This window comes from Solanum pennellii, chromosome 6 (assembly GCF_001406875.1).
Source record: "Solanum pennellii chromosome 6, SPENNV200".
Taxonomy (NCBI): Eukaryota; Viridiplantae; Streptophyta; class Magnoliopsida; order Solanales; family Solanaceae; genus Solanum; species Solanum pennellii.
The window spans coordinates 30,748,044-30,761,909 of NC_028642.1; the positions used below are offsets into that span (position 1 = coordinate 30,748,044).

Genomic DNA, 13,866 nt, shown 5'->3' on the forward strand with positions numbered 1-13,866 from the left:
ATAGTTCGAAAAACCTCGTTTTTGGGGTTAGACTCTTGATTATTTTAGCTTCTTTTGTGGATTAGACTTGGTGATTATTATTACACTTTTGAAGAATCTTAAGTCTTCGATTAATTTCAGTAGTTGATTGTTGGTGATTTTGTCGATTAATCAAGTAAATTTCTGGATTTTATTCTTTCTCATTGAAGTAAGTGCATGAATTCTTATATTACATATTTGAATATTGTGATTATGACTATGGGTAACTAAACTCCATAACTAGGGTTGTGGGAACCATGGGCGAATAATAAGATAAAATCTAACTAAAATAACAATTCTAGAATAGTGTCTTGCATGTATTGATAATTCTTTCGCTTAGAAGTTTTTTTAACGGATGACCAACGCTAGAACTCGCCTTAATGCTACCCGGACCAAGGAGGTAGATAATAGGAAAAGAATTATCAACATAGATTTAGTGTATACTATTTAATAGGCTAGTATTGATTGGTACGAGGTAATAACTTAGTCAAATATCGAATACAATGCTTAATATGAGGTAAAGGTAAGGGTTAGTATAGCAACACACGTAGACGGACCAAGGTGCGGAGTAAAATTTTCTAGATACCGGACCAAGGATTTAGAAATACATAACTTATCACTTTGCATGCAAGATACTAGGAAAGAATTGTTATAGTTAGAATTATCAAGTTAGGAACATGTGCGGAACACGTAAACCCTAGTTACTTTTATTAATTGATTCAACATTTGAATCTGTTAGTTGTCTCCTTTAATTTAGCTAGTTGTTTTCATTCATTTAGAAGTAAAAAAACCCCTTTCATTGTCTTTGTTTTCCAAGGAAATAATTGACTAAATAGTAGTAATAATAGATTGAAGTTAAGTCTGAACTATTTTCCTCGTGGGAACGATCCTAACCTCATTAGTTGGGTTCTTTACTTGATACGACCGCTTTACTTCTCATTTGAGAAGTAAGTTTGAGCGTATCAATATGCGTGAGGCTGAATAGAGCTGAGGGAAATCAGAAGTCATAGGTACACTCGCTGCATTTCGTAAAAGGAAAATAAAGAAGAAAAAATGTTGGGCTCAGTACGAGGCAACATGTACTGAGTAAGTATCATATGTCAACCCAAAATAGTAACTAATATACAAAGAATAATAGTATGAACTGAACTATAACACTTAACATGTGATAAGCAACAAACACCATGAACAAGTGTCAATAACAATATAAGCACGTATTAAGTCAACGGTATCAAGATCATGCCTCCAAACCAAACCATTTTGGGACTTGAGTTCTTTGAGATTGAGTCTCTTTCATTAATTCAACATATTTTTTCTTGAATATTATCGTGTCGGAACGTGACACTCCGATCCAAGAATACCGTGTCAGAACGTGACACTCCGATCCAAGAATACCGTGTCAGAACGTGACACTCCGATCCAAGAATACCGTGTCAGAACATGACACTCCGATCCAAAAATATCGTGTCAGAACGTGACACTCCGATCCAAGAATACCGTGTCAGAACGTGACACTCCGATCCAATAATATCATTAATTTATCATTTAATATCACCATTTTTTCATTCGTTAATAATATTTCATCGAGCCTTCTTATTCAAGGCATTACTTCGATAGAGATGGTTTAAGATTATACATTCCACGGTCTCGAAATTTCATATCAATCACAAAACACAAGACCAAGCCACACAATCACACAATCAAGTACATAGAAAACTTCACAATATCATTCAATGCATATCAGTCACTATTAAGAGTTTACTATCAAATAGATAAACTATAACCTACCTCCACCGAAGAATCAAAGTTAATCAAGCTACTTCTCCAATACTTTTCTTTTCTCAATGCTTCTGAACCTTTCCAATCTATCAAACATATGTGCATAATTTGTAAGTTAACGAGTTTATATTCACTTATACATTCTATGTCTAGCCTAAACCCAAAAACTCATTCAAATTTATAATTAAATGTTTAATCTTGATATCAATTAATTTGTCAACCTCATATTTTCCAAATTTCAAACCTAGGGTCAAGTTTCAATTACTCCAAACACTAAAATCTTGTTCTAAAATACCTATAACGAAAAATCTGACTTTATCAAATTTGTTGCGATAACCCAAACGTTCAAATAATAAGTCGAATAACTTTAGCAATAACAAAAAGGCACCAACCAATAGAAACTAATAAGCCTACTGTTATTTAATTATATATATAACCAATAGTAATTGATTATACATAATATATAGTCACCATTAGTAATTCACTGCATATTATACGATTACTCATTATATTTTTATATCCTTTCAAGTCCAACCAATAACAATTGAATTGAATAATTTCTATTATATATATAATTGAACTAAATTAGGCCTACAAGATACAATTCCATGTACATCTCCAACGAGTTGAAGCATTGATATGATTTTACCTGGGCGTATTTTTGCTCCCATGTCATTGCCGTAAGTAGGTTTCTCGCTTGTTCTCCATTTTCTTAAATAATTATGTATTAAAAGTGAAAAAACTCCTTAACCACTTATTTTCCTATATAGGTCAGATTTAGGGTATTAAAGTAAATTATTTCATAAATATACGCCAACTAAATAAATTATTAAAACTATCCCATTAATTTTATAATTATAATTATAAATAGTCTAAAATATTCAAAACGAACAAATAAGTCGTTACACTTAAATACGATTCTAACTATTTTTAACTAATTAATTCAATACATGCAGCATAGCATTCATTGACAAATATCCAGAAAATGCATTGGATCTCTATAACAAGCAGGTATTCATATTACGAGTAACTTGGTTGGGCTAAACTAAGCACTAGTCCCAAATCAAGTTTGGCTTTTACCAAACTCAGTTTGTTGTTGAGATATAAATACATGTTCAAAAATATTAAATTGAAAGAAAATTTAACAACCCTCTCTTCAAATGTATCTATTATTACACTTAAATCTTTTGATTGAAATTTATACGATTTTTAGCATTTTTGAGATTTTCAAAAGTTAAAATGTGTGATTTAAAAAAGATTGTCATATTTTATTATCTATTTTTAAAATATATTTATGGCCAAATTGACTCAAGTTTGCTAATGAACTTAAAAGAGAGATGGTAAAATGAGCACTTGGGATATAGATCACTAACTACTAGGGTTCTTCATAGTTTGGTTTGGATCGAATATTGATTAAAATCGAAATTAAACAAATCTAGTCGACTTTTTAAATTTCTAAAATCAAACCAAATGATAAAATAACCATCGATTTGGCTATTGACGGTTTGGTTTAGTCTGGTTTAGCTTTTTTGGTTTTTCTGATTTAAAAGTAATAAATTTTTAGGACATATATATCTTGATAAAACAAACATCTAGCACATGAACAATCCACAGAAAAGGTATTGTTGATTCAATTAAGCAATACTAGAGTTATAATTACACAAACAAAGTTCTTAAATTAAGAAAAAGTATGTGACTATCTTATGAAAGGTATGGTAGGTAATAAATTTTGTTGGAATTGGACGTAAGATTGTAATTGGGCTAAATTTAAGTGTTAGGCTTGAGAAACTTCTAAAGTTAAAGACTTGAGTTACTTAAATTTAACAAAATATTTGCATTTATTTATAAATAATATATAAAATTTATATTTCTTATTATCTATTTGGTTTGATTATTTTTACAGTTGTTGTTTAATAAAACCAAACCAAATAATATCGATTTTCAAAATTTAAAAACCAAACCTAATCAAATCAAACCAAATATCAATTCTTTTAATCAATTTAATTCGAATTACGATTCAATTTGATTTTTTAACAATAATCATTACCAGCCCTAATCACCACCAATATGCCTACTTCTAAAGTACTCAATTCCTTATCAACAATTTTACCCTTTATCAAGAGACTTTTGGATATACTTGGTCTTCACATAAAATTTTTGTGGATATTTTTGTATTATCAATTATTTTATTCTTATTTAAATTATTTCATTATTATTATTTCATCCGAAGATAGAAATAATTTATTTCAATACTAATTATAATCTTAAAATAGGTTATTTCAAACTTCATAACCAAACAAAGATTAAAGAATAGAAAAACTTGATCTCATAATTATTTTTCTCTTATTTATCATACCAAACATGTCCTAGAAGAAAACAGAGCAGGTGAATTGTAGGGATGGAGGAAGCTATGACAGTGTCAGGATTCTAGTTGAACGTTTTTTATCGAAAAATTACTTATATAATCAAATCTTATTTTATATTAAGATTCATAGTAGAGTGATAAGTATATGCCTGAAAATTTGATGTGAAGTAAATAACACTTTAGGAACCAATCTTCTCTTGATATCACTAACTTATTATTTTATTACTCCCTCTGTTTAAAAAAGGATGACTTAGTTTGATTTGGAACGGAGTTTAAAAAAAGAAAGAAGATTTTTTGATCTTGTGGTTCAAAATTAAAGTTATGTCAAATGTACCAAAATGTCCTTTAATGTTGTGGTCTTAAACATGCCACGTGAAAAGTTAAAGTTAAAATATTGCCAAAAAAAAGGAAACATTCTTTTTAAAATCAAACATTTAGTTGTTGAATATTTTTATTGTTATTATATTGTTGCACTAATTAAAATTAATTATTTTAATTGCCATGCTACACAGATCTTTGTATGAGTGTTACCTTTAAATATGCAGTGCATTAATTATGTAGCATTTCTTATTATTTCTTAAACAGCTAACCAAAAGAAAGTATCAAATACAAATCAACTTGATTCAGTAATTTTATATTAAATAATTTTTAATATATATATATATATATATATATTATTAAATTAGAAATCAAAAACTCTAAAGAACTAAAACTTAATCCATAAACTTCCAGATCCCTTGGTCTTTTAAATGTTAATTTGGGTTGAATTATGACTGACTTTATGCACTGAAATATTTTATTTTACTATTTTAGCATCTAAAATCCACTGGGCAATCAACCATCGATCAAGCGGTTACGATATGAAATCTGAAAAAGAAGAAGAAATTTATTTTATATATATCTCAATTTATATGGTACTTTTTATTTTTTGAGAGTCAAATAACTTTAGTTAGTCAGAAAATTTCGTGTGAATTTTTTTAATTTATTTTAAAATGAAATTCATATATTTGTGAACTATATAAAATTTTCTATGATTCACCATAATTGACAGTTCAAAATATAGGCAACTTTCACATATAGCAAACAAAAAATTCATATTTGTATGTTATAGCAAAGTTTGCATAATTGCGCTCCATAACAAACATAAAACTGTATAATTCGCTATACATATACAATTGAATAATTCGCTGGCCAAAATTGTATAATTCGCTGGCCTAAATTGTATAATTTGCTGGCCTATTTCGCTGCAATTGTATAATTCGCTATCATTTCACTGCGATTGTATAATGCACAATTGTATAATTCGCTGCCTATTTCGCTGCAATATTTTTATAAAATTTACTTTGCATACAGTTGAATCGAATTAAAATGTATATATATTGCATAATTATAAGTGAATAGCAAGAAGATATATGTTTTTCTCTCGCTTTATACAAAAACAGAAACACAATATATACACTTCTGTTGTATAAAGCTAGAGAAAATTGTATTTCACTGCAATTATATAATTCGCAATTGTATAATTCGTTGGCCTTTTTCTCTGCAATAGTTGAAGTAAAAATGTTTGTAAATTGTATAATTAAGTGTATAACACGAAGATATATATTTTTGCATGTTGTATATACAATTTTCTCTCGCTTTATACAAAACAGAAACAGAATTATACACTTCTGTGTATAAAGCGAGAGAGGCGAGCGAGAATGGAGAGTGGCGAGCGAGATTTCTGGGAGAGAGACGCTGGCAAATTTTAGCTAACGTTTGCTATGGAGCACAATTAAATCAAACCCTAACTATTCCATTTTTTTAGGTTATTAGTTTGCTATTATATACAATTTTAACTTTCACATATTTGTATGCTATAGCAAAGTTTGCATAATTGCGCTCCATAGCAAACATAAAACTGTATAATTCGCTATACATATACAATTGTATAATTCGCTGGCCTAAATTGTATAATTCGCTGGCCTATTTCGCTGCAATTGTATAATTCGCTATCCTATTTCACTGCGATTGTATAATGCACAATTGTATAATTCGCTGCCTATTTCGCTGCAATATTTTTATAAAATTTACTTTGCATACAGTTGAATCGAATTAAAATGTATATATATTGCATAATTATAAGTGAATAGCAAGAAGATATATGTTTTTCTCTCGCTTTATACAAAAACAGAAACACAATATATACACTTCTGTTGTATAAAGCTAGAGAAAATTGTATTTCACTGCAATTATATAATTCGCAATTGTATAATTCGTTGGCCTTTTTCTCTGCAATAGTTGAAGTAAAAATGTTTGTAAATTGTATAATTAAGTGTATAACACGAAGATATATATTTTTGCATGTTGTATATACAATTTTCTCTCGCTTTATACAAAACAGAAACAGAATTATACACTTCTGTGTATAAAGCGAGAGAGGCGAGCGAGAATGGAGAGTGGCGAGCGAGATTTCTGGGAGAGAGACGCTGGCAAATTTTAGCTAACGTTTGCTATGGAGCACAATTAAATCAAACCCTAACTATTCCATTTTTTTTAGGTTATTAGTTTGCTATTATATACAATTATCCCTTAAAATAATTACAAAATATATAAAAAAAAACTTACTATCAAACACAAATTTATTTAAATTTCAAAATTCGGAAAGTGCCGGATAAATTGGGAGAGAGAAGACCCAAATTAGTCCCTCATCTTTGGGTTAAAACTCAAAGTCATCCTTGAATTTTCACATGGAATACTAATAGTCACTCATGTTTACAATATTGGTGCATTTTTTATCTTCCCCCAAAATTTTTGCATATTTTTTTACATTAATTTTATTCATAATTTTATGTAAGGAATGTCCCATCGTCTTTTAATATATTTCGTAGAAATGATAATTCTATGTGAAAGAAGGTGAGAAGAAGAACACCTTGTTCTGTTTAGTATAAATATTACTACAGCTACACTAAGAACATTCTAACATATGACATTGCAAGAAAAAAAAAATTTGTACTGTTTTATGTGAAATTATCGTGATGAATCTCTTGTATTTACTTGCAATACGATTTTTATTAAATAAAATAAGGTGTTTTTCTTCGCACAATCTCTCACATAAAATTATTATTTCTACTAAATATATAAAATAACGATTAAACATTCCATACATAAATTATATGAATAAATTTATATTAAAAAATAGACAAAATTTTAAAAGTGACCAAATATACACAAATATGAAAAATTATAAATGCTCCACGTCAAAATTTAAAAATGACTTTGAATCTTAAATTAAAAATAGAAAAACTATTTTGGCCTTTTCTCTAAATTGGGACGAAGGAAGTAGAAAGGATAGAAAGATATATTGACCATGGACTGAAAAAACAGAATGAAGGAACTCAAAAAGAAGACTTGGTAAAGTTGACTCGGTTGCTTCTTCGTCCCCTCCCTGCTCTTCACTCTACTCTCAAAAATCAATGCTACTATAAATAACTGCAAAACATTCACAACTCCAATATATTTCTTACTATTCCCTTCAATATTTTCCTCTATTTGAAGTGTTGATCTGCTACTTACTTTGCATACACTTAATTCAGATCTCGAGATGATGGTTAGTTTTCAAGTGTTCATTTGTAAATCACTGGCTTAATGAAATGTTTGATTTTAAACAAGTAAAGTTTGCTGAACACGAGTAATTTTTCTTCTGATTTGTTTACAGAAAGTAGTGCTGAAGTTGGAGTATGTGGATGAAAAAATCAAGCAAAAGGTGATGAAAAAAGTTTCTGTTGTGGAAGGTACGTTTTATTCTTCAAAATTATGTCAGAATTCCAGATCTTGCAATACGAATGAAGTGATTTATTTTTTGTTGTTTCTGATGATGTTGCAGGGGTAGACTCAATGTCGATAGATACAAAGGACAAGAAATTGACAGTAATCGGAAATGTAGATCCAGTTGTATTAGTTTCAAAATTGAAGAAACTGTGTCACACTGAGATAGTATTGGTTGGACCAGCAAAAGAGCCGGAGAAGAAGAAAGATAATGAGCCGAAGAAAACACAAGACAAAAAGAAAGCGGCGATAAAGGCATATCCAGCTCCAGTTCTCTATCAATATCAACCTTATCCACAGTACCCAACCCCTGTTCCTGCTTATCAGCACTATTACAGTGTGGAAGAAGAGGATTCTAACTCTTGTGTGATCTGCTAACTTTCACATTTGTGATGAGTTAGTGGACTAGTTCATACAAGCCTCTCCTTGTGAGATTTGTTGTACTATATTTGGTTGAAGAATTGAAAGTTAAAGAGGATAGTAAGCATTTGAAGCTGAAAAAGAATAAGAGTTAGATTTCATATATCGTGTCAAAACGCCTACAAATTGTGTTTCGATTGAATTTCACCTACAAAAATAGGACTGAAAGACTAAAATACACACCCAATTGATTAAAATAAAAAAATACACACCCAATTGATTTTTTCCTTATAACCTACATAATTTATACAATCCGAATTAATATACCCGTCAAAGACATGTTTAATGAATACAACTTCTAGTTACTTTGGTATGAATATACAAATCAAGTCCAATATTTTATTCAATTAAAGTCTTAAGTCTCAGTGAAGATTTTTTTTTTTTTTACATTCTTTAATTTAATACAAATTTCTTTCTTAAACATTGTTTCTATTAATCATATCGTTATAAATATTTGATATAAGAATTGTGGTTGTAATTAGTTTTAAGGATATAAATGAGCCAAAAAGGTGTACAAGTATTTGGATGGAGAGTATTTTTAGGTTTTTCCTGATAGTTTAGGAGTATTTTAAAACTATTTTTCGGGAATGAAACTATTAATTCTTGTCAAGTTTATGGGCGTTTTCAATACTTATGTCACCTTTTTATTAAGAGTCATACGCTCCCAAGAGAGTCTAAGACAACTTGCTATGTCATGTGATAGATTCAAAAAATATTTGAATTTTATTGATCAAGTAAAAAAGTAGTTTTAAAGCTATCAATAATTTGAAAATGTAACTAGTAATTCACGTCAAGTTTAAAAATATTTTTAATAATTTTTTTCTTTGTCTAATAAGCATGTCAAAGAGGAATGTGAAATATAGATTCTTGATTCATATACTAACTACTTTCTGCAGAACCTTTTACCTTGCTTTTTTAATGATCAAACTCACAATTTTAAGATTAAAAGTGAAAAGTATCGTCTGGTCAACTTTCTCTTGTCAGATGGATCACACAATTAATGTAGCATTACACCAAAAGACACAATTGCATGTTAAAAAAACATGTGTTCATTAAATAAAGTCACTTCCAGGAAGTTGCTTGAGACATCGAAAAACACAAATATTTGTAGGGTGAGCATCAGTCTACAATTGAGCATCGATCGGCCTATGAAGAGTGATTCCTAAGCATTCCATATTCAACTCATAATGACAACAAACATGTTAGTAATATCAAATTCTATGTCATTTATTCCTGCCAAACTTGCTTATGGTTCAGTGTGGCATATACTGCTGCTAGCTAGCTAGTGGAGTATCGTTCCGCTATTATTATCGTCTGACTTTTAACTTGACTTCAACAGTCAATTATGATTTTTAACTTTGAATGAGTGTGTCTATTTTTCAATTTTGTACAAATTTAAATATCTACTTATATACAAAATTAGAGAGCATAGATGTCAATTAAAAACAAATAAAGAACATGCCTTGATGTATTATGTCATTTAATAATAACGCAGAATATACATAGTTTCACTAGCAAAGCATAAAAAGAAAAAAAAAAGAAAAAACTATTCATATAATTTTTTATTAAAGTTTAAACTGTTTTTAGTGGAAAAATTATATTAAAATATGCTTGAATAAGTTCAGGTTCATTGTTTTTTTGATAACCAAATTGATATTCTAGGAATTAGGATAATTAGTGATCTAAATTTTTGTTAGAAAAATTAGTTTGATGATTTTCTTACAATTATATTATGAATTCGATAATCTTTAATCTGTGTAACGTATATATATATAGGGAGAGAGGGAGACATGTTTCATAAGAAGATACCAAATCGAAGTTTAAAAAGAGATTAAGAATTTTAATGATAATGCATCTGACTTAAATAAGATTATTGTGTGATTGGTATCTAAGGATCTCTCTGAACACCATGTGGACTCATATGACACTATTAATTTCCTATAGTTTAATTAAGGAAGAGACCTAAGTGGATATCAAAGTGACCACAATTGCAGGAAGAAACTTGATAAAATAATTAATAATCCGTTTGGATAGGTTTAACAGCTGTAATTATTTTATTTTTTTGGATTGTTTTGTAAAATTTAGATTTTAGAGTAACTTTTAGGCCAAAACAAAAAGTTAGGATGCTCAATTTATTGCTTTTGTTTAACAATTGTTTTACTTTGGATTAATATGATAATTCCTTTTATTCTATCTGTTCAATAATAATTGTCAATTATTGATTTGAAACAAAGGTAAAGAAATCATAAATAATAGGAGAAATTTTACACTTATTAAATATAAGTCATCTAAATATTAAAACAAATAGTAATAATATTTAATTACAATGGCAAAATAGACATAAAATGATATAAATTATTTATTTTATAAACTAGATAAATATTATTAAACATTTCAAAATAATATAGAAATCATTTATACTTACCATGTAATTTCCAAAGTCCACTATGATAAAGTCAAGTTCCTACTTTTGTTTTCTTCGTCAAGATCCTACTTCAAGTAGGACATTGGCCATACTTTTCAAATATTCTTTATTTTATTTAGAATTTGTGAAATAGAAGATGAAGATGAAATTGTTTTTTACATTATAATTTTTTATAAAAAAGAAAAGAGCAGCTCATTTGGAATTTACGAAGATGGAATTGAAAAACAGATTGGTAATACTTTCCAAGTTTGAAATCAAACTCCGAGTTTAAAGATGTAGATCATTTTCGTGGCCTAATGACTTAAATTAGGTCATCCATTGGATCAAATTTTTTCTTGTGAAGTATAAAATAAAGCATTCGTATGCCATAAGAGAGACCAAAAATTGAATCTACTCAATAGATTAAGTTGATGCAACAGATGTAATATTTCAGAAGAATGTCAGAGGATATCTCGACTTAATTCTTTTTTCATCGAGTTTATTGCATTAAATTTGTCAAAAAATTTTATAATGGTAGAGGTCCAACCAACAATAATTGGGCGACCTTCCATTGATTAATTGACACTTAGAGAAAGGTACATTTCTTTATCTTTTTACTATCTATTTCACCTCTTTTTTCCCATTTTCTTATTTTCTTACTTCTAATAAATATTTCTTAACTTTATTTTCGTAAGATGTTGATATATTAAATAAAAAAATTAATAAATAATCTTTTATCATAATAACTAAAAAATTTTTAGGACCGAGTATTTAAAATACTCATATCATTCAATATTTTAATAATATCAAATTAACTAAAAAAATATTTAGTGTTTTCTCAATTACTAGCGCCTAGAAAAATAAATTAATTCAAATTTAGTTTTTCATTTTTTTAATTCTGTTTTGATTCATATATTTATAGTCATTCTCTTAGTAGAGAGTATGCGTTATTTTTCTTAATTTAAATTATAATTTTTAAAAATACTTAATAGAAAAACGTTGGGAAATATATATTATAACTGAATGTACGTACAAACACGAAAAAATGAATTCTAATAATATTAAGGGTGAATGATATTATAATAATAATAATAATAATAATAATAATAATAATATAATGATTAGTTAATTTAAAATTATATGGAACTGATTGATTCTTGAAAATAAATTAAGCATTGTAAGTTTTGAGTAGAAAAGACTTAAATTTTGTTGTGTGACTCGTGTCATCATAATAATTTTTTTATACGTTTATGAGTCTGTCATGTTCTGTCTCATTATCTTTCTTATATTTAAATATTGTTATGGTGAAAGAATTAGTATATGTAATATTAAGATAATATCAAAAATCAAAACAAAAATAATCTTATCAAATCAATTTATATGCTAAAGTAAATTAGTTTGTATTTTGAGTTGATTTTATTCTATTAAATATACTGAAAATAAGTTCATTTTTTATGTTGACAAGTATTAAAGTTATTTAAACAGAAAATGTATTTATGGATTTTTTTGTTTATCAAATGTATTAATAATTTAATTATGTTTTGAGAATTAGATATTTATTAAGGGTAAGAAAATAAGAAGATGAAAGAAAAGAGAGGTGAGAGATGGCAAAAAGATAAAGAGTGAGTGTCAATTAATCATTCGGCTGTCACCCAAATATTATTGATTGATTACACCTCTGCCATTTGTAAAATTTTTCAAATTTGCCTACGGATGCAGAATTTTCCTGATGTGTTTTCTTGTGAATAGTGGCCTAAACAAAGCCACTTGTGTAAATGCCCATTTCTCCTCCTACAAAGTCCAATTCCATTTTTCCCCCAATCCACCATGGCAACACCACCTCCAATCTTCATCTCCACCGCCACTCTCCACACCCTTTTGACCCACAAATCCCTCGTCGACCACCTCCAATTTTCACTCCCTACCTTCGCTTCCACCATTGAATCCCCACTTCGCCATGCTCATCAAACAAGCCCTTCTACCTCTCTCCTCCTCATGCCTTGTTGGTCTCGTGCCCCTTCACTTCCTTATATCGGAGTCAAGCTAGTCACTTACCATCCCAATAACTCAACCCAAAATCTACCTGGGGTTCATGCCAGTTATGTTCTTTTCAATTCCATTACCGGACAAACTTTATCCACAATGGATGCCACTCAACTCACAGTCTATCGAACTGCTTGCACCTCCGCTTTAGCTTCAAAATTCTTATCAAGACAAGATTCAGAGACCCTTTTGATGATCGGTGCAGGTACTTTAGCGCCGCATTTGATCAAGGCACATCTGACAGTTAGGCCAAATTTGAAGAAAGTCATAGTGTGGAATCGAACTGCTGATAAGGCGAAGCGGGTGATCGAGAATTTGCAAAGTGAAGCTAGTTTTGAAGGGGTGAGTTTTGAGAGTAATGCATCTCTTGAGGAAGTTGTGGGGTTGGGAGATATTGTGAGCTGTGCTACGAATTCAGGGACACCATTGGTGAAAGGGAAGAAGCTTAAAGAAGGAGCGCATTTGGATTTGGTTGGATCGTTTAAGCATTCGATGAGAGAATGCGACGATGAAGCGTTGAAGAGGGGGAAAGTGTTTGTTGATAATGAAGCTGCTATGGTAGAGGCAGGGGAGCTTGTGGGTGCTTTTGAGAGAGGGGCAATTACAAAAGATGAGATTGTTGGGGACTTGTTGGAATTGATCAAGGGAGAAAAGAATGGGAGAACAACTGCTGAAGAAATCACGGTCTTTAAATCAGTTGGTTCTGCTGTTGTGGATCTCCTCACAGCTCAATTGGCATATGAGACTTACATGAAAAGTCATTAACTTTACTTTATTAGTAGTTCTGTTCTTATATCATGATACAAATAACGATAATTAGGGCTTATTTTTACTCTAGTGCTTGTTCTATGTCTCAATAAGATGGAAATGCAGTTTAATGTGGTATCAAACAGTTTTGACATTTTGTGATATGAAAATGGTTTTTTTGTTTCTGCTCGGTGTCCGGAGCCCACATTGGAGCTCCTACTAAATCCAGATTGCGCTCTAGCTCCATTCAGAGGTGGCGCTCCCAACATGATTTTTTTCATAA

The 13,866-nt window shown here is 29.5% G+C and overlaps 2 protein-coding genes across 2 annotated transcripts; both read left to right on the top strand.

The window, feature by feature from the left end:
• Positions 1-7,503: 7,503 nt before the first annotated feature.
• Positions 7,504-8,492, top strand: LOC107022558 (heavy metal-associated isoprenylated plant protein 12-like). Its single transcript, XM_015223146.2, has 3 exons — positions 7,504-7,751; positions 7,860-7,935; positions 8,028-8,492. Exons 1-3 carry the CDS (start codon positions 7,746-7,748, stop codon positions 8,345-8,347), a joined length of 402 nt encoding a protein of 133 aa, XP_015078632.1. The 5' UTR covers positions 7,504-7,745; the 3' UTR covers positions 8,348-8,492.
• A 3,958-nt stretch (positions 8,493-12,450) lies between these two features.
• Positions 12,451-13,745, top strand: LOC107021100 (protein SAR DEFICIENT 4). Its single transcript, XM_015221693.2, has one exon. It carries the CDS (start codon positions 12,621-12,623, stop codon positions 13,599-13,601), a length of 981 nt encoding a protein of 326 aa, XP_015077179.1. The 5' UTR covers positions 12,451-12,620; the 3' UTR covers positions 13,602-13,745.
• Positions 13,746-13,866: the final 121 nt, after the last annotated feature.

What these genes read in the sequence shown, in the direction of transcription:
- LOC107022558 (XM_015223146.2), top strand. An exon ending in AAAAGTTTCTGTTGTGGAAG is followed by an intron (nt 7,936 to 8,027) that starts GTACGTTTTATT and finishes ATGATGTTGCAG; the next exon opens with GGGTAGACTCAATGTCGATA.
- LOC107021100 (XM_015221693.2), top strand. Translation starts at nt 12,621, where the DNA reads ATGGCAACACCACCTCCAATCTTCATCTCCACCGCCACTCTCCACACC.